Source organism: Leucoraja erinacea, chromosome 28, assembly GCF_028641065.1.
Source record: "Leucoraja erinacea ecotype New England chromosome 28, Leri_hhj_1, whole genome shotgun sequence".
In the NCBI taxonomy this organism is placed as follows: domain Eukaryota; kingdom Metazoa; phylum Chordata; class Chondrichthyes; order Rajiformes; family Rajidae; genus Leucoraja; species Leucoraja erinaceus.
This window is the reverse complement of record NC_073404.1, coordinates 10,194,287-10,213,705: the sequence shown is the minus strand read 5'-3', so window position 1 is coordinate 10,213,705 and position 19,419 is coordinate 10,194,287. Positions and strand designations below refer to the sequence as shown.

The 19,419-nt window shown below is 40.0% G+C and overlaps 1 protein-coding gene across 2 annotated transcripts in view; it reads right to left on the bottom strand.

Annotated features, from left to right (window-relative positions):
• The window catches only part of LOC129710580 (ribosomal protein S6 kinase beta-1-like), a 63,891-nt gene that overhangs the window by 18,649 nt on the left and 25,823 nt on the right, over window positions 1-19,419 (bottom strand). For both annotated transcript variants that reach the window (XM_055657692.1, XM_055657693.1), the window contains exons 5-11: window positions 18,254-18,401; window positions 16,172-16,229; window positions 13,159-13,259; window positions 11,076-11,166; window positions 9,216-9,306; window positions 6,179-6,286; window positions 3,326-3,388 (exon numbers count right to left, since the gene is read on the bottom strand). In XM_055657692.1, the coding sequence (XP_055513667.1) occupies window positions 3,326-3,388; window positions 6,179-6,286; window positions 9,216-9,306; window positions 11,076-11,166; window positions 13,159-13,259; window positions 16,172-16,229; window positions 18,254-18,401 (660 nt within the window). The remainder of the gene's footprint in view (window positions 1-3,325; window positions 3,389-6,178; window positions 6,287-9,215; window positions 9,307-11,075; window positions 11,167-13,158; window positions 13,260-16,171; window positions 16,230-18,253; window positions 18,402-19,419) is intronic.

Sequence of the window (19,419 nt, the reverse complement as noted above, 5' to 3'; positions counted from 1 at the left end):
ACTTGAACTTCATAAATTAAAGTTTATTTTCAAAACAATCAAAACACTTATTATTTAAAAAAAAAGTAATAAGCATGCTCTGAATTATAGTGGAACATCCTGAGAACATTGCTACAGTGTTCATATAAAAGAGCCATTTTAATTTGTACTTAAATAGCGTAACAGAAATATAACCAGCTGTGATAAATGCAAAGAAACTGAAACAGCACAGTGAAGTTCCTGTGAATGGATCCTCGGAGTAGCAAAGTGTGGTCTACTAATCATGAAGTTATACAGCGACAGGTTGACCAAGATGTCCCATCCAAGCTAGGTCTTTTGACTGTGTTTGACCCATGTCCCTCAATTATTTTTCCTATCCACGTACCCATCCAAATGTCTTTTAAATGGGTCTGAAGAAGGGTTTCGGCCCGAAACGTTGCCTATTTCCTTTGCTCCATAGATGCTGCTGCACCCGCTGAGTTTCTCCAGCTTTTTTGTGTACCGTCTTTTAAATGGTGTCATTGTACCTGCCTCAACTATTTCCTGGTAGCTTGTTCCATATACCCACCACCATCTCTGTGAAAAAGATGCCCCTGTTCCAATTAAACTTTCCCTCTCATTTTAATATTATGCCCTCTAGTTCTTGATTCCCTTATCCTAGGAAAAAGACTCACCTTATCTATTCACCTCATGATTTTATACATCTCTATAAGATCATCCCTCAGCCTCCTGCACTCCAAGGAATAAAGTCCTAGTCTACCCTTCTCTCCCAATAGCTCAGATCTTCAAGTCCTGGCAAATGCCTTGAAAATCTCTGCATTTTTCCCAGCATAATAGCATATTTTCTATAGCAAGGTAACCAAAACTGAATACAATACTCTAAATGTGGACTCACCAGCGTCTTGTACAGCGGATACATAATGACCACACACAAATTGGAGAAACAGCACCTGATATTCCACTTGCATAGCTTACAACCTAACAGTATGAATGGTCATTTTAAGTCCCTAACCTATAAACAACCCCTCTTTTACATTTCCCCTTCTTCCCTGTTCCTCTCCTGGATATGTCCATTTCTACCACCCCCACCCCCAACCCTCGCCCCGTCCCCTTCCACCTATATTCCTTCCTCTAGATCCATAATTCACTCCTCTTCTATCCTTATCTCAGACATCAACTTCCTTTACTCGATACTAATACATCATACTGCAGATATGCCTTCCCCAATGCCTTGAACAACCTATAACCCTGTTAATTTTGTCGACAATTTCCCCAACAGTAAATGTTACCGTTTCTACTATAACTGCACCCCTTTTTCATATCTTCATTAGAACACACAAATCCATCCTCATCTCAGAGATTTGCAAACTCACACACTGAGATAGTTTTCAATGTTTCCTGCCAAAATAGGCAATTTCACATTTTTCCAGTGTACTGCATTTGTTGGAACTTTGCTCACTGGCTTAACCTATCTATGTCCCTTTGTAGCTATCTTATGTCATCTTCCCAACTCCAATGAGAAAGATACCTTTTTTGGTCTTTGAACCAGAGAAAATAAGCAGCTTATTACAACAGTTCCTCGGGAAAAAGTGGCCCATCCACCCTCAAGGATGAAAGAAAAGCAAAATGTGAAATGCTCATTTTTATTCCTAATCTGACCCAAACTTAGGTACTGTCAACAACAGTGGGGGCACAGGGGGTGTTAAAAATACCCTGTATTTTCCTCAGTACAACAGTGTAGCAATGTTACAAAATGTTGAGATTTAAAAAATCAAGTCTGCAATTTATCCCATCAGATAAAGCATAAAAATAAGTTTAATTTGACACCCAATTCACTTTCATATCTCAAGTAATAAAAAAGTTATGGCCATTTTCATACTAGGAAATTAGCATCTTGTTCCCTATTGATTTTCTATGGACATAACAAAAAAGCTGTGATCATGGACAGTCAAAAGCCCATAACCTTCTTAAAAATTAAGAGAACTGAATGAAATGTTCAGTTATCATAGATTGAACCATTCTGAAGCAAATATAAAATAATCTTACTTGGATGACCTGAAATTAAAGCATATAATTACTTCAATTACTGGATCTAAACATCTATCCATTTCTTAATAAATGATTAACATTTTTAAATAGCCTAAGTGTCCAAATAATATTCACAAATAATTCACAATAAAACATGATTTTTAAATCTCATTTACATCAATTTATTGGTCAAATGGAAGGAATTTAGTGTTCAATTGCTGTAAATTAAAGTCCATTTTAAATCGGCTTTCTAGTGGGATCCTGTGAATGCGCTGGTTTAGAACGTTCACATTGCGCTAGATTTGTGCCCTCAAATGCCCAGAAAAATACAGCGGGATATAAAGAGCCCAAAATGAGCTACTCGCTATAGAAAACTTTATATACAGGGTTCTTAAGAAGCCCCTTTTAATGTAAAAATAAGGTACATACCTTTAATTGTTTGCTTTATAAAACCCTGGGGCTGCGAGAGGTCGCGGGTTTAGAGAGTGATTTTTAAACTACTATAACTATTTTACAAGGCCATAAAAACTAATAATACCTTTTGCGACGGGGTCTTTCAGCAATTTTCTGTTAATGATTTACTAGGCTGAACATTTTCGATTGCAACAGCCTAGTAAAAATCGCGTTTTAAACCCGCCCCTCTAAACAGCGCCAAAATCACACACACGGGGTGGGGCAGATTCTCAACCACGATTCAGGTAGGTTTTGTAACATACCTAAACAGTGCATTTCCTCCATAGATGTTACCTGACCCGCTGAGATCCTCCAGCACTTAGTAGTTCTGGATGGAACCAGCCAACTGCCCATTGATTATCCTACCCTGGGTACATGGGTGGGGGAAGGTGAGGAACGATCTTTCTGCCCTCAATTCTTGGACACTTTGGCGAACTCCTGTTACCCCGGGTGGCATAATCCCAAACCCCTTCTGCAAATACGCCAATAGGCTTGGAAGCATAATAATGCTGGAGGAAAAGCTTTTGTCTTGACACTTAAATCTATAAGAATCAAAGTATATAATGTAGAGAGCAACAGCATAAAATAGGAAAGCAGCACACAAAGTATTGTTTCATTTAGAAACAAAAGGGAAGACAACAGATCATTCTGCGGGGAGTAGGGGAAATTTGGAAAAAGAATAGTGAATTACTTTGTTATCAATTCCTCTGCTTTTGCCTAGTAAAGCTTACCAGGAACTTCTACGTTCTGGTCACAGATGAGTCATATTATAGGAATTATAAATTGATAGGAATTATAAGATGATAGGAAGCAGGAAATCGGGCAATTGAACATGATATTGACATGCATTAGGCTGCAAACATACCTGAACATCAGCTGCATCCCCAACTCCAGCTCCAAGGCGGGATGAAGCATTTCTTTTTAGCAGCTAAAGAAAAAGAACAAATTTCAAATGTAATGTGACCTGAGAAAATTACATTGGGAATTCAAAATGGGTCAAATTGTTTAAGGATCCTGTTTCTATTACGAGTTACAACATGGAAACTGGCTCTTTAGCCCACCAAATCCACACAGACCATCGATCACTTGTTCATACACTAGTTCTACAAAGTCCATACATAATAGGGGCAATTTGCAGAAGCCAATTAACCAACACACCCCCATGTCTTTGGGATGTGGGTGGAAACCAGAGCACCCACAGGAACCCCATGCAGTCACAGGGAGAAGATTAAACTCTACACTGACAGCACCCGAGGTCAGGATCGAACCCAGGTCTCTGGCGCTGTGTCACAGCAGCTCTACCAGCTGTGCCACTGTGCTATTGAAGTTCTCAATTTGGATTTTGACAAGTTGTCTAGATTTATGACCCCACACCATGTGGTGTTTAATACATTATGAAAACATCTCATTCGAGTGAAGTAATCAACTACAGATGCTGCAAATCTGAAACAAACACAAAATTGCCACAAAACACAACGTTCTAGGTTCTGCTGTGAAATGAAAGAGTCAGCATTTCAGGACCTGAAACATTGACATTTTCTCTTTATACACATTAAAATGGCAGTGTTTCAGGTCCTGAAATGCTGACTACGATTGCTGGCATTTTCTGTTTTTGTCTCATTTACTATTGGGGTCAATTAGACATACACAATGTCTAGTAAAAACCTTCCCGAGCTGAAAGAGCAACAGGTTCAAAACAATGGAACAACAAGAGGAAAGTTCCTTGTGTACAGTGATTCAGCAGCGACCGTCTATCAATGAAACAGAGAAGAAACTCAACATTAGGAGGCCCTATGGCCTCTCAAGGACGCTACACCATCTAAGATCATGGTTGATCTGATTTAGGCATAACCTTACCCATCATGTTTATCAAGTATATCAACCTTGTCAGATGGGATGAAGAGAAGAAAAAAATAAGCAATGAAATTTAAAAGCCCACTGCCAAGTTGAGAAAGTGAAACTACAAATATCTAGTCCCCCTGAAATCCACATGGTAGAACAGATTCATGGACGTTATTGCAAATGAAAAAGGGTGGAAGCAAGAGCCTAGAAATTGAAGTGCATTCATATTTGAGCATTTTAAACCATCCACGCTACAACTTGATGCCCAAGAAGTTGAGCATTTTGAGTCTAGGATTCCTCAATGTCATAATCATACTTTATTAGCCAAGTATGTTTTGCAACATAAGAGGAATTTGATTTGCCAGACATACCAATAAAAAGCAACAAGACACACAAAATACATTTTAACATAACCATTCACCATAGTGACTCCTCCACATTGCTCATGGAGGAGGGCGATGGAAGGCGGAAAAAAAAGTTCACTCTCTTCCCTTCTTTGTCCTCATGCGGTCGGGGGCCCCGAGCCTTCCGTTGACAGGACGATCTTGGCTCCCATAGCCGGCGGTCGAGCCCTCCGCATCGGGACGATCAAGCTCCCGCATCGGAGCGATCTGAGCTCCCCGCGCCGGACGATCGGACCCCGGGTCGGGGCTAGTCGAACCTCCTGCGACTTTAGAGCTTCCTGACATCCGTCTCTACCTGCGCCGATGGTAAGTCTACGGCCCCGCGGTGGGGCTCAAAGTCAGTCTCGAGCAAGGCTGCCAGCTCTATTATGTTGGACTGCAGTGACCGGAAACACAATCCAGAAAACAACCGCATCTCTGGCAAGGTAAGAGATTGAAAAAAAGTTCCCCCCGGCCCCCCACATAAAACAAACCAGAGAACATTAACGCATACTTTTAAAACACACTAAAAAGAACAAAAGACGAAACAACAGACAGACAGACAGACCGTTGGCGAGGCTGCCATCGCCATCCAGTGGAATGGTACTGCGGGTGTTGATTTGTTGATGTGGATGCTACTGCAGGTGTCTATACAGGCACCAAGTTGCAAGTGACTGGTTTAGATCACTGTGGAAGAGGGTGGCTCAAGGCTCAGATGGCCGATGGATGCAAGCTTCGGCAGTGTTGTAGCTGGGCAGTATTAGCTGGGCAGTACTGGAGGAGCTGCTCTGGATACTGGTCAGGACCAGGAATGGCAGCGAATACAAGTACCTTCCCTCAGAGAATTGCAAATCTTCCCCATAGAATGTATTCAAGATGGAGATTGGCAAATATTTTAATTATAAGCCAATCAATGGGTATGGGGAGGATAGGGTCAGGGAATTGCAATTCATGATCTTACTGATTCAATCACGAATGAAGCAAGATGGGGATCTGGTGACAAGTAATCTCCATGGGAATTTGAAGCATTTAACTCGACTCTTATAAACAATTTTCGAATCAAATGCCCCTCGGATCCCTTGTAGTTGACATCTCTGTCTGTCTCATTGTAAATATTTTCAATGATTCTGCCTCAATAGCTCACTGCAGTAGAAAATTCCAAAGATTCATGAGCTTGAGAGAAGATACTCGTCATCGTTGCCATTCCTGGGCTTGATTACAATTTCCAGAGCTGCTCTGCCTAGTGCTGCCAATTCAGGGAATACTGGTGGTTTCCGACACTACAATTTAAAAAAATAAGCTTGAATAAACCATATACATCTCTCACAGAAGAAGTGCTGATTTGATTCACTATTCCACCTGGACCACCATCAAAGCAAAAATGTCATGGATTTTCCTCAATAGCTATTTCTGCTAACAATTCATCACATCTACAGGTGACCCTATAAAGAGTTCTCTGACCGACGCAGTAGGAAGAACATCAGATTGAATACCTTTTTAAGAAGGTCTCTGGCTTCGTGTGTGAGGTAGGGCGGCAGATTGAGTTTACACTTCAGGATTTTGTCGATAGTCTTCTTCCTGTTCTCGCCAGTGAAAGGAGGCTAAGCAAAGTTTATGAAGCTTAAATCAACAAACCAGAATTTGATAACAATGGTTATAGAGTCTTAACTATCACACAATGTCCCAACAATTAATAATCAAAAGCATTTTTGGCAGAGCTTAGAATATGAAGCTACAAATTATTTGGGAGGGAATAAATTAAAACACTTATTGGTTTCCTTTTCTCAAATTACCACATTCCATGCCCCTTTCATTTAAGTGCCAAACTGGAAATGGGTCAATTTTACCATCTTAGAAGACCACAGAAGCACTATAAATCAGTAAATTAAAAATTCTTATCTACAAATCTCTTATAGGAAATATTCATGAAAAAGACAAAACAGACAGATCTCGGGCCGAAAACCTTCTTCAGACTGATCAGGGGTGGGGGCGGGTGGGGACAAGAAAGGGAAAAGGAGGAGTAGCCGGAAGGCTGGAGGGTGGGAGGGAGACAGCAGGGGAGCTGAGGAAGGGGAGGAGACAGCAAGGACTAACAGAATTGGGAGAAGTCGATGTTCATGCCCCCGGGGTGCAGACTCCCCAAACGGAATATGAAAAAGGATATTTATTGTTGCGCCACTCTCCATTTGTCTGTTGCACTTGGCTATAAACAGTATTGCTTAACTGAGATAGGAGAGGCTTCATAGCACACTGCAATCCCACTCTTATTTGATGGAAGCCAATGGGGTTGTCGGAGAGAGGGACTGTGAGACACATTTATTTCTCAGCCCAAAAAGGGTGGGAGTCAATACTACACCACTTCCTGCCGATCAAAAAGTGTCCAACAACAGAGTTAGATTGGCACAAGACCTTCGGAAGGAAGAACAGGGTGGGAATGGGAGGGTCTGATCGGAAACAGTCTGGGAGATTATGGCCTGGTGGTCATTGTGTGGTTATGGGCAAGAGGTAGGTGTTAGGAGATGTCCAAGAGCTGGCGTGATAGGAAAGAGATTGGGAGTTGATGACCTGTGGGGTCATGGGGTGGTGAGGGATGCAAAGGATCTTTTGAAGAACCAGGTGGATAAAAATGAATTTCTTATCTTGGTCAATGGTTTATTCTCGCTTCTGTTAATTAATAACTTTTTATTCTGTCAGTGACAATATTGAATTACATAGAAACATGGATACAAAGAAAATAGGTGCAGGAGTAGGCCATTCAGCCCTTCAAGGCCCATTCAATATGATCATGGCGGATCATCCTAAATCAGTACCTCGTTCCTGCTTTCTCCCCATATCCATTGATTCCATTAGCTCTACGAACTAAAATAGAATCAAAATGCTGGAGTAACTCAGCGGGACAGCCAAAATCTCCAGAGACAAGCAATTGTTGACGTTTCGGGCCGAGGCCCTTCTTCAGACTATACCTAACTATCTCTTGAAAACATCCAGTGAATTGGCCTCCAGTGCCTTCTTTGGCAGAGAATTCTACAGATTTACAACTTTCTGGGTGAAAACGTTTTTCCGCATCTCAGTTCTAAATTATCTACCCCTTATTCTTAAACTGTGACCCCTGGTTCTGGATCTGGATGTATTACGCTGAAAAGCTCTAGATATAGCATCACTTAGCACTATGATGGTTCTGGACACCCCTTAAGAATTAATTCGCTTTTCTCACCAATTCACTGAAGTGATCATCTCAATTGAGACCATTAAATTTTAAGATCTTTTAGTTCTTTTTTTTCCATGAGAATGTACACCATTTGAGATTTATTCATATCATATCGTTTTTCATATCATTCAAATGAATCTTCATGACAACATTCTTCCTGTAACAAGGCAGCAGCGTCAGCTAAATAACTGACATGTAATATGTAGGACAACTTAGAGATGATAAATCTGATTACACTATGCCTGTTTTATTATCTTAAAGTGTGAGAATCAACCTATTTGGCTTGACAGGATTTTTGCATGTTTTGCCTTGTTAGGGAGCTTTGGTTTAAACCTATGCAATCTTTCAACAGTAAGTGAAATAATAAAACCAAGGCTACTTCAAGATTATTTTTTTTAAACATTACATGTAGACAAAATATATCCGCACTTCCGCAATCCAAAAGGATTTGCACTTATCAGGAATCTGTTTGGAAGCATACTAAAAAACCTCTAAATTATTTAGTTTCAAAGAGGGCCATCTTAATTCAGGACATTTGAACATTATGCATCAAAGCAAAAGAGTATGAGAAATCAGAATGCAGGCTTGGAGGAATAAAAAGCACCGACATATATCAGCACTCCTAAAGGTAGATGTACATTCATTTTAAAAGGATGATGGCAATGGGCTATTGATCGTCAATTTTGTGAAATAGAATGAGTTAAGCATTGAATAACCCTGCCAACTAACACTTCGCTTATAACACTCATACCAACACCAACCATTGCTCAGATATTGCTGTGAAGCTCACAAAATGCAGGCTTGTGTTGCCCGTTACCTTTTCCTGGTAGAATTATATACAGTGATAAGGTAGTGAACAGTTACCAGTTCTGTGGTCTCATTATTAGAATACTAACTAAACACAAGACAATATCTTGTATTATCAATAGGCTGACAAATCTCTATGGTTTAGCTCACTACTCTATGGTTTGGCTCACTACTCTGAAGAAGGGTCTCGACCCGAAACGTCGCCTATTCCTTCTCTCCATAGATGCTGCCTCACCCGCTGAGTTCCTCCAGCATTTTTGTCTAACTCCAATCATTGCAATCACTTTCCCCATTGCATTTTTAAGTACTGTAGTGACACTATTTCACTGACGCATTTTGTCCAATTAAGGTTTGTGGCCAATTATTCCCGAGTCGGGACAGTAACATAATTTCTCATCACATCAGGTGGTCAACGGCAGGATTCAAGTGATAATTATATAAAATTCCAAAATAGAGAGTGGCATTGGACACTGTGAAAGGATTAAAAGCATGCAGTTTTTAAACTGTCCACCTACTGCTCCCGTCAGCATGTCATACATTAGGGCTCCTAAACTCCACCAGTCCACAGCACGATTGTGTCCACTTCTCATTAAAATTTCCGGTGCCCTGAGGGGAAGAAAAAGAGAACAAAAATATCTAACTTCTCTCCAGCTTTGTTGTGTGTGTTAAACTGAAAAGAGGGGAAATAAGAGAAGCTAGCTCTCTCATACATTTTCCAGTAGAAACATGTAGAAACATAGAAATTAGGTGCAGGAGTAGGCCATTCGAGCCTGCACCACCATTCAATATGATCATGGCTGATAATCCAACTCAGTATCCTGTACCTGCCTTCTCTCCATACCCCCTGATCCCTTTTGCCACTTCAAACTCCCTCTTAAATATAGCCAATGAACTGGCCTCAATTACCTTCTGTGGCAGAGAATTCCAGAGATTCACCACTCTGTGTGAAAAATGTTTTTCTCATCTCGGTCCTAAAAGATTTCCCCCTTATCCTTAAACTGTGACCCCTTGTTCTGGACTTCCCCAACATCGGGAACAATCTTCCTGCATCTAGCCCATCCAACCCCTTAAGAATTTTGTACGTTTCTATACGATCCCCCCTCAATCTTCTAAATTCTAGCGAGTACAAGTCGAGTCTATCCAGTCTTTCTTCATATGAAAGTCCTGACATCCCAGGAATCAGTCTGGTGAACCTTCTCTGTACTCCCTCTATGGCAAGAATGTCTTTTCTCAGATTATGAGACCAAAACTGTACTCCAGGTGTGGTCTCACCAAGACCCTGTACAACTGCAGTAGAACCCTGCTCCTATACTCAAATTCTTTTGCTATGAATGCTAACATACCATTCGCTTTCTTCACTGCCTGCTGCACCTGCATGCCTACTTTCAATAACTGGTGTACCATGACACCCAGGTCTCGTTGCATCTCCCCTTTTCCTAATCGGCCAACATTCACATAATAGTCTACTTTCCTGTTTTTGCCACCAAAGTGGATAACCTCACATTTATCCACATTATACTGCATCTGCCAAAGCATTAGCCCACTCACCCAGCCTATCCAAGTCACCTTGCAGCCTCCTAGCATCCTCCTCACAGCTAACGCTGCCCCCCAGATTCGTGTCATCCGCAAACTTGGAGATGTTGCATTCAATTCCCTCGTCCAAATCATTAATATATATTGTAAATAGCTGGGGTCCCAGCACTGAGCCTTGCGGTACCCCACTAGTCACTGCCTGCCATTGTGAAAAGGACCCGTTTACTCCTACTCTTTGCTTCCTGTCTGCCAGCCAGTTCTCTATCCACATCAATACAGAACCCCCAATACCATGTGCTTTAAGTTTGTATACTAATCTCTTATGTGGGACCTTGTCAAAAGCCTTCTGGTTCTCCCTTATCCACTCTACTAGTGGTAAAAAGCATTCTGATGAAGAAATCTATGTGTACCACTACATCAAGACAGTTTTCCGTTATATTTATGTATATGGTTTTCTTTGTGCATATGGTTAATGAGAGAGTGATGATCAAGCTAATAGGCCAAGAGTGTTTTTTGCTCGTCAAGAGGGTGACTGAGCCTCGATTTAGGGTCTTTTATCAAAGGACTTCATCACGATGGAGGTTTGACTATGAGTGAATTATATACCTAAGGAGTCAAAGGGGGAAGAGACATCAAGACATTTACTCAGTCACTCTAGCCAAGAAACAAACCAAATATGTGGGGACATTCGAATGAAATAATCTCAAAGTCTTCCATTTTATTTAGTTTCTCTATAATCCAAAAAAAGACATTTATCAGATGTAAAGGATTCAAATCCATAAATCAGATCTCAACTATATAGTCACTATATTTCCAAGCAAATTTGATTTTACGAGACTTACATGTACTCTATTGTACCACAGAAAGTGTGAGTCACAGCACCATCATGAATAGATTCCTTACATAATCCAAAATCTGTTAGTTTAACATGCCCTGGAACAGAAAACAAACATATGGTGATCACAGAGCATACAGAAGGAACCACTGTAGAGAACGCAAAGGCAAGAATCTGATGATCAGCTTCAAGGAACATTCAAATGTTCAGCTATCCCGTTAGGTCACCAAGTGCTAAATTCTAGATAGATTATCGGCACAGATCATTAACCAGTATCATGTGGACTGTGCACTATATTTGATCTTTATAATTTATTCTCAGCATTATTTAAATATTTTTCTGCTCACCATTTGTCCTGAAACTACCAGAACACTTTCCAGCATTCAAAACTGTCAATTAGCCATTATTCAGTCTGTGACAATATCAGACTGCTTGGATATTCCTCTCTAGTTCACCTAATTTAATCTACATTATTCAGCACTTTTCTATCTTTTATAAAGTGTTCCCTGACAGAAATAGGACATCTGATCAGAATAAAAAATGATAAGAATTTTAAAAAATCAATAAAATAAAACTTTCAGTTTTCAGTTAACTGTTAATAAAAAATTAGTCAAGGTTAAATCCTGATTCACACGGTGCAGTTAGTCAATATGAAACGTTATAGGAGTTTGATAATGGATTGGGGTAAAATATCGTATTATACTTTAGGCAGTTTTATCATTGCCATTGTTCCCCATGCTTCTTTAATCATTTGAACTGAAGAGCTTAATCATAATGAGTGATCCCAACAGAATTTGCTCCTCTGCTAAGTTACATTTTTAGAGTTCTATAGTTCTTTTATGGGGAGAAGGCAGGAGAAAGGGGTTAAGAGGGAGAGATAGATCAGCCATGATTGAATGGCGGAGTAGACATGATGGGCCGAACAGCCTAATTCGACTCCTATCACTTATGACTATGACCTATAATCCTGGATGAAATTTACAGCCCTTTGCAAAAGTAACACGTTTTTCTTCATAATCAAATTCTCTTCATTGTAAATCCCTCGGTCTCTATCCCGCCCTGTATGTATTTGCTGAATTTTGTCTGACAACGGAGATAGAACTGAGAAAGCTAGATGTGGAGGCTGATGTAGTCAACTTGCTTTAAAATATAGACACCTGCTACCATTTCAGCAGCTGCGGAAGTGAGAAGCTGTGGTTACCCCATTTTATATTTCAGTAGATTAGTCAGCACAAAAACTTAAAGCAACTCCGTCAGCATTCTACAACTGAAGCAATTTAAACCAAAGTGTATAAGCAGATGGAGTTTTAAAGACTTCCTGTGTAAGTTTAATAAAAAGACAGAGGTGGAAGGCAAAAATAATTGTGAACAAAATTTCCCTTGCACTGGACTTTAATGAAATTATTAATTGAACTTCAGGCATTGGAACAATGAAATTCTGGCAGCAGTATAAAGGCACATCAGCTATTACACTGTACTGAACCAGTTCATCTAAATGGATCGTCAAAGGAGGTTTAACTCTGATTGGCAGAGCAGAATCCTCCACAAAGTAGCAAGAACAAGAACGCACGGTGGATTGAACTGACAGTTAAGTGCTTTGGAATAACCTGGGTGCTGCTGAATCCACAAGAGCCGCTGAGAATGATATACTTGTTGATTTTTGCTTTATTGTGGTCAGCTGAGATTATGCAGTTAATCAGAAGTAAAAAATGCAATTTTTGCATGTCTGTTGCATTATTCTAGAATTCCAAATAAAATTCAAGGTAAAGACTCTTATAAATCCCTTTGAACCGCAAACACCAACTGCTTAGATTATGTGGTTGCAAGCTGCATCTAAAACCAACTTTAATTGCATTTATTATAGCCTACTAAATGAGTAAATGGGGAAAGAAAGGGTACAAGCAGAGTGGAACCACAGGTAATGATTGAAATTCAGCTATTTAAAATTTGAAAGCCGATTTAGATAAATAAATCTCATTGTCAAAAATAAACTAATATCAAAAAATAGAGCCTTTACCAAAAGGAAAAAAATTGCCCAATCCACAACTGTGCTCAGTTCAATGAACACAATTTGCCACGTTTCCATTTACCTTGATGATTGAGCATGATGTTTTCTGGCTTCAAGTCGCGATAAATAATACCTTTCTGATGCAAGTGCCCCAAAGCCATTGAGATTTCAGCGAGATAAAAACTTAAAGTTGAGAGGGAGAAAACAGAAGCATTTCAATAGCTTACTAAAAAAGCAAACTATTCTAGAGGAACAAAGTTCCAAAGCTCGCTTTCAAATTATATACTTTTTAAATAACTCCAAATCTTCTAGATTAAAACAAAAATCACTGTTCATTCACTTTACATTTTGCATTGCAGAATGGATAAATGTTCTACAGTCTCAGTAAAACAGCTAGATTTCACACATCACTTTCGCTTTCATATTTCATGCATTGTATGTGAGTGGTAGAATGGGTGGGGGAAGAGTGGACAGTAGAGAAAATAAAAAATGGACTAGTGTTGCATTAGTATAAATGAGTGGTTGATGGTTAGTGTGGACTCGATGCACCAAAGGACCTGCTTCCATACTGTATCTCCAATCTATAGCAGGGTATTCACCTCATTAAGCCCTCAGATCAAAGCCATAAATCCCATTCCATCATATTTTCCAGTTAACTATTTTAAAAAAATGTATATTAACCATGCGAGTCTTCACTGCCCACCAACATAGATCATACAGTATCCAATTAACTTACATATTGCATTTCTCCTTCCCCTTCCCCCCCCCCCCCCCCCCCCTCAACCCAGGGTCTTTTTTTAAGATGGCATTAACCCTGAAATCTGTTATCAGCTGCATCAAATCTATTGGTAGAACGCTTGTCTTAATGAAATAAAAGACATGTTTTAAGGCATCCCACAACTGAAAAGAGCTTGTCTAATTACAGGGTGATGCAAGCAGTGCTGGTTCGGAATTTCCTTTTCCACTACACTCACGACACACACCTTTGACGGTCATTTTTTCACAAATTCTAGCATTGTTTCTGTGCAAAACACACCAGGCGGTGGAGAAGCTCAGAAGGTCAGGCAGCATCTGTTGAGGGGATAGACAGGCAACAATTGGGTCAGGATCCTTCTTCAGCCCCTTGTTTCTGTGCTTTATGTTTCATATGTCAGTTGTCATATGGCTCTACACCGGTAGAACCCCCCCCACTGTTTCAACCTTCACAGAGAACCAGCCCCCAGACAATCTTAGAGTCTTTTATGAAGATGGATGGCAGTGCCGAAGTTAGTCATAGTATATACAGTAAGTAATTGGATGAAGGACACTAATGATAAGGTGAGTAATAATGAGGGTGAAGTGATGGCAGACAGTGAATTTTTATTGCTGTTAGGGATCTTAGATGTAATTATTTCAAAGAAGGATTTGTTGCCCTCAATGTTTTCAAGGGACATTATAACAGGAAACATGCTAAAAATAGTAATTAGGCATTGTGTACCACGCATATTAAAATGGGATAATACGAGTATGCTAGGGGTTAAGAGTTGTGAGAGTGTTTCTGTAACAGGATCCGAAACCAACATTGTTTCTCTTTAAATCACCCAGGTTTAGTATCCGTGAGTACTGCTAGCAGGATGCATGCATGAATGTTCAAGCATGACTGCTCCCTTCTCAATAAGGGAACATCAATACAGTTAAAATCCTGCATATTTAAACCACTCCATGACACAGCATCCAGGTTCAATAATCACTTGGCAAATTTGCATTACAAATTACAAGTTAGATGTTCAACTGACTTAAAACAAAACTAGAATATAGCAAACATTTGTATCACTGTTGTTACTCCTGCTAAAATAATGGGACAGATAAATGCTATTTATAAGGGAATTTGAAGCTATCATATTTCATCAAACTTCAACTGAGTAACATTACGACCATTTAGCTTGAAATTCAGGCTGCCCAGGTTGTATCGTACGGCAATTTCATCAAGGACGTACACTAGCACACTAGTTTACTTACCATGGAAATTTGTGGCCATAACACCTGATATGGCCACCTTTCCATAGTTCAGAGACGTGAATGCTGAAGTGAGAATATGTAGTAAGCAGAGGTAAAAAATGTTTCAATCTTTTGATAAACAAGATGTATTAAGTAATGAGATATCAACACCACAACTCAGTCAAGTTTTGGTTTGACATGCAAATAGAGAATTTATTCCAATTTGACATCAATCTTCCACTTCTATGATTTGGAGATAAGTCTTAAAACACCAGATTCAGCCATTTACATTAACATGTTAACCTGACGTGGGTTCCACTTCCTAAAGCTGTTTACAAGCGCCATTTTTAAACAGTGTGTTATATTCAAAATAATTAGGACAGCACAGTGATGCAGCTCGTAAAGCTATTGCCTTACAGCGGCAGAGACTCTGGTTCGAACCCGACTTCAGGAGGTGCCTGTATGATGTTTGCATGTTTTCCCTGTGACTGTACAAATTCCCTCAGGTTTCCTCCAACATCCCAAAGACGCGAGGGTTTGTAGGTTAATTGGCCTCTGTAATTTATCCCTTGTGTTTAGGGAGTGAATGCAAAAGTAAGGTCACAATCAACTAGTGTGAAGGGGTGATCGATGGTCAGCATGGATTTGGAGGACCGAATGGTTTAATTTCATGCAGTATCCTTCAATCAATCATTTATCAATTGAATTAAAAGGAAGCAGAATTTTCACTCAACTGCCATCTCACTGAAATGCTTTGTGCTTAGAAATGAGATTGACTGCAGGCCATGGGTTTATCACCAATAAAGACAATAAACATGCCAGATGTGCAAACTGCATAGAGGTGCATACAATATGGAGCCCAGAATGGAATTTGTAAACATAAGATGGTCAACAGTAAATTCAACTGTGAACAGGAAAAAGTAGCTAAATTACTGAGCTCACAGCCACAAAGCAGTTAAGGTGAATGGCATACATGCATTTAAGGAGAAACTGGAAAATGACAAAGCAGTAAGAACTGTTTGATATTCAAGGAGTTAGATGAAGTTGTATAAGATCAGAGTCATGGAGTAAAACACCAGCACCGTGGCCGCTTCGTACACCTTGCAATGGTTACTTACCATGCGGTGTCTTCCATAAAGATTCCTTCTCTTTCCAGCTGCATGAAGAGCTCTCCACCTGCAATGGCATAATCTGATGAGTGCCAGAAGCTAAGCCACTGTTCTGCGCTACCTTCACCAGTAGCTTATACAGGACTGGTGGAGGAGACAGAAATTCAGGCATTTCTAGAATATTTCACATCACAATTTACTGTTGTACTGATCAGGACTTAAGGTTAAAGCATCAAGAATTCTGATGTTCTTATAAAGAAGCATAATATATAAAATACAGGATTCTGTCATGTCTCTTCAAAATGCAATTTCTGCCACACCTCATACAGTACTTAATTCTGGACTTTGCAGAAAAAAGATGCAAGGGCACGAAAGAGGCTGCAGTTTTAATAAAAATGGCTCTTGGATGAGGGATTTCAATAACATGGATGGAATGGAAAATCTAGGATTGGTGCTTCTAGATATCTGACTTCAGAAATCTAATTTGCTTGAGTTTTTTAAAATCATAAAGGATTTGAATAGTGGAGGGAATCTGCAACAATTGAAAGAGTCAAGAACCGTAGGTTTAAGACATTGTTAGAAGAGCTGGGATTGCAATGGAGCAATACCATCTCGGGCAGTGAGTTCTCATGATCTAAAATTTGTTGCCCGAAGAGCGATGGAAATATAATCAACTGCAGTTTTCAAAAGGGAATTTAAAACACACCCATAGTTAAGGAGCCATAGGACTGACTGCATTCCCCTTGTAAATAGCTGCTAGGGCTTGATCGATTGAGTATGCTCTTCTGAGCTCAAGTATTTAATGCCACAATCCATTCATTGTTTCAAACAAGATTTTCGTCTGAAGATGGTGCCTTTAATACCATGTGAACTTATATTCCCACTTTCCTCTACTCTTCCACGGCATTAAGGCTATTACAGTAAAGAAAATGACTGTTATTAATAAAACTCCTACAGCAATGACAATGAATTCCATCAATTTTAATACAAGCATCCACTCAATCAAATTATTTCAAACCTGCCAAGCCATTCCCAAGAACCAACTTTTGCCATACCAAAATTAATGAACCATTTACAAGCAAAGTGACTGAAGAACTGAATCCTAAAGGACACCCCACTTGCAATCGAGAAACTAGTCTTACTTCAACACTCCTTGATAATTGGTTCTTATTTCTATTTGTTATTTTGATCCATATTATTTCATACTCTCTCTTTAACACTACTGTTCTGATCAATGTCCTTCCAAAATGCACATACACCTATCTATTATGTACTATATCGGTTACTGACATTTGGCAGACACTTGTGGCTATTAATTCCAAGCTGTTCTCTGATAACACGGTTAGACATAGAAACCCGACCTTTGTATGACTGAGATACACGTTTTAGTATTTTATTTATTATTATTTTGGGATTGCTGTAGAAAGAATGTGGCATCATCTCTCAGTTCAATTCAAATACGATTATATGTTTGTTTCACACAGCTCACATGGTTAAGGTAAAGTCAAGATCACCAGAAGCTCTCTGACTAACAATGACACAACAATCAATGATTTAAACTAGTGAAACAATGTTCAGTAACTTCACATGGTGCAACAATAAATAGTTCAGCTAGTCAAACAGCATCTGTGGCGCAAAGAAATGGTTAACGCTTCGGATCAGAACCTTGCATTAGGATTTAATTGTGCAGAAGGAAGAGTAAAGAGCCAGTGTAAAGAGGTGAGAAGGAAGGACAAGGCAAAGGCTAGTAGGTAATAGGTGTAATCAGATGAAGTGGGGTGTTATGGGCAGATGGAGCCAAGGAGGGTGAATGGGAAGGTGGAGATGGAGGCTGGAAGGCGATATGTAGAACCAGATAAGGGAAGGATATGAGGGGAAATTAAGTCAGATTGAGGGGGGGGGGGGGGGGGAAAGAGTGTAGAAATAGCTTGGTGGATGATCGTGGAAAAAGACAAGCGGGGGGAAAAAAAAGGTGAATTGAGGGGGTAAGATAGAGGCAGAGACTAGGTGACAAGTGGTATATGGTTACATGATACCATACTTTATATGGTGCTGTGGTAACTTTTTTTACAATATCAAACTGGTACTGACCACTGAGATATTCAAGAATGAGGTAGAGCTTCCCTCCAGTCTGGAAAGCATACATCAGATCCACGATGAATGGATGCTTCACGTCCTCCAAGATACTGCGCTCTGCTTTCGTATGGGCTGTGTCCTTTGCATTACGAACAATCATTGCCTGACAAAGCAAAATACAAATTAATTGCTGGAAAAGAGAGCATGACTGACTCGGATTCCTCAATTGAAATCACTGCACTGCAAAGATCACTGGCTGTATAAATGATAACACCGCAACATCAGATCAGGATTTAGATCTAAGGCTGAAATCCAACCAAATCCAATAAGATTAAGGTCTTCAAGAAGGAACTGCAGATGCTGGAAAATCGAAGGTACACAAAAATGCTGGAGAAACTCAGCGGACGCAGCAGCATCTATGGAGCAAAGGAAATAGGTGACGTTTCGGGCCGAAACCCTTCTTCAGACTAAAGTCTGCTCTCTACCATCTGCAACATTTTAAATTGCGTTTGTCTGGACAGTCTCAATTCCATTAGAAGCAAACTGACAGCAGAAGGCTGTCCATAAATTGCAATACCAGTCAGAAAGGTTATATAGTAACTGCCTTGGCAAGTAGATACAAGTTGCTGGCACAATAGGGTTGGCAGCATTTCAACAGTGCACAGGCTGCTTTATGCTGCAGTCAGACTAAATGCTTAATTTCCAAGCCCCAGCTAGCTCTAAAGTCATATCAGGTCAATATAGTGCAATATTAACTTCATAGTTTGTTCAAAGGTGGGTGGAGAAAGCATGTCGTTGCTAAGATTTTGCAGGGCATGTCAGCGTGGAGCATCTATGTACAACAAAGAGGAATTCAGTGGGTCAAGCAGCATCTGTGGGTGGGAAAGGAATTGTTGTTGTTTCATGCCAAAACCCTACATCATGAGAAGAGTGGAGAGGGAAGATGGTGTATAAAGGGAGAGGGAGTGGCAAGACAGGGACCAGTGGGTGATCAGGTCTCAGGAGGTGGTGAGGGATGACGGGCATTTTGAGCCAAGGTGAGGAGATGGATAGTAGGTTATAAATGGAGGCAGACAAAAGGCCATATGGAGCCCAGTAAGGGGAGAGGAGGGTGCAGACAGCTCAGAAGGTGATACGCAGTAACATTAAATGATAGTGGTGGAAACTAATTTAAAATGGAA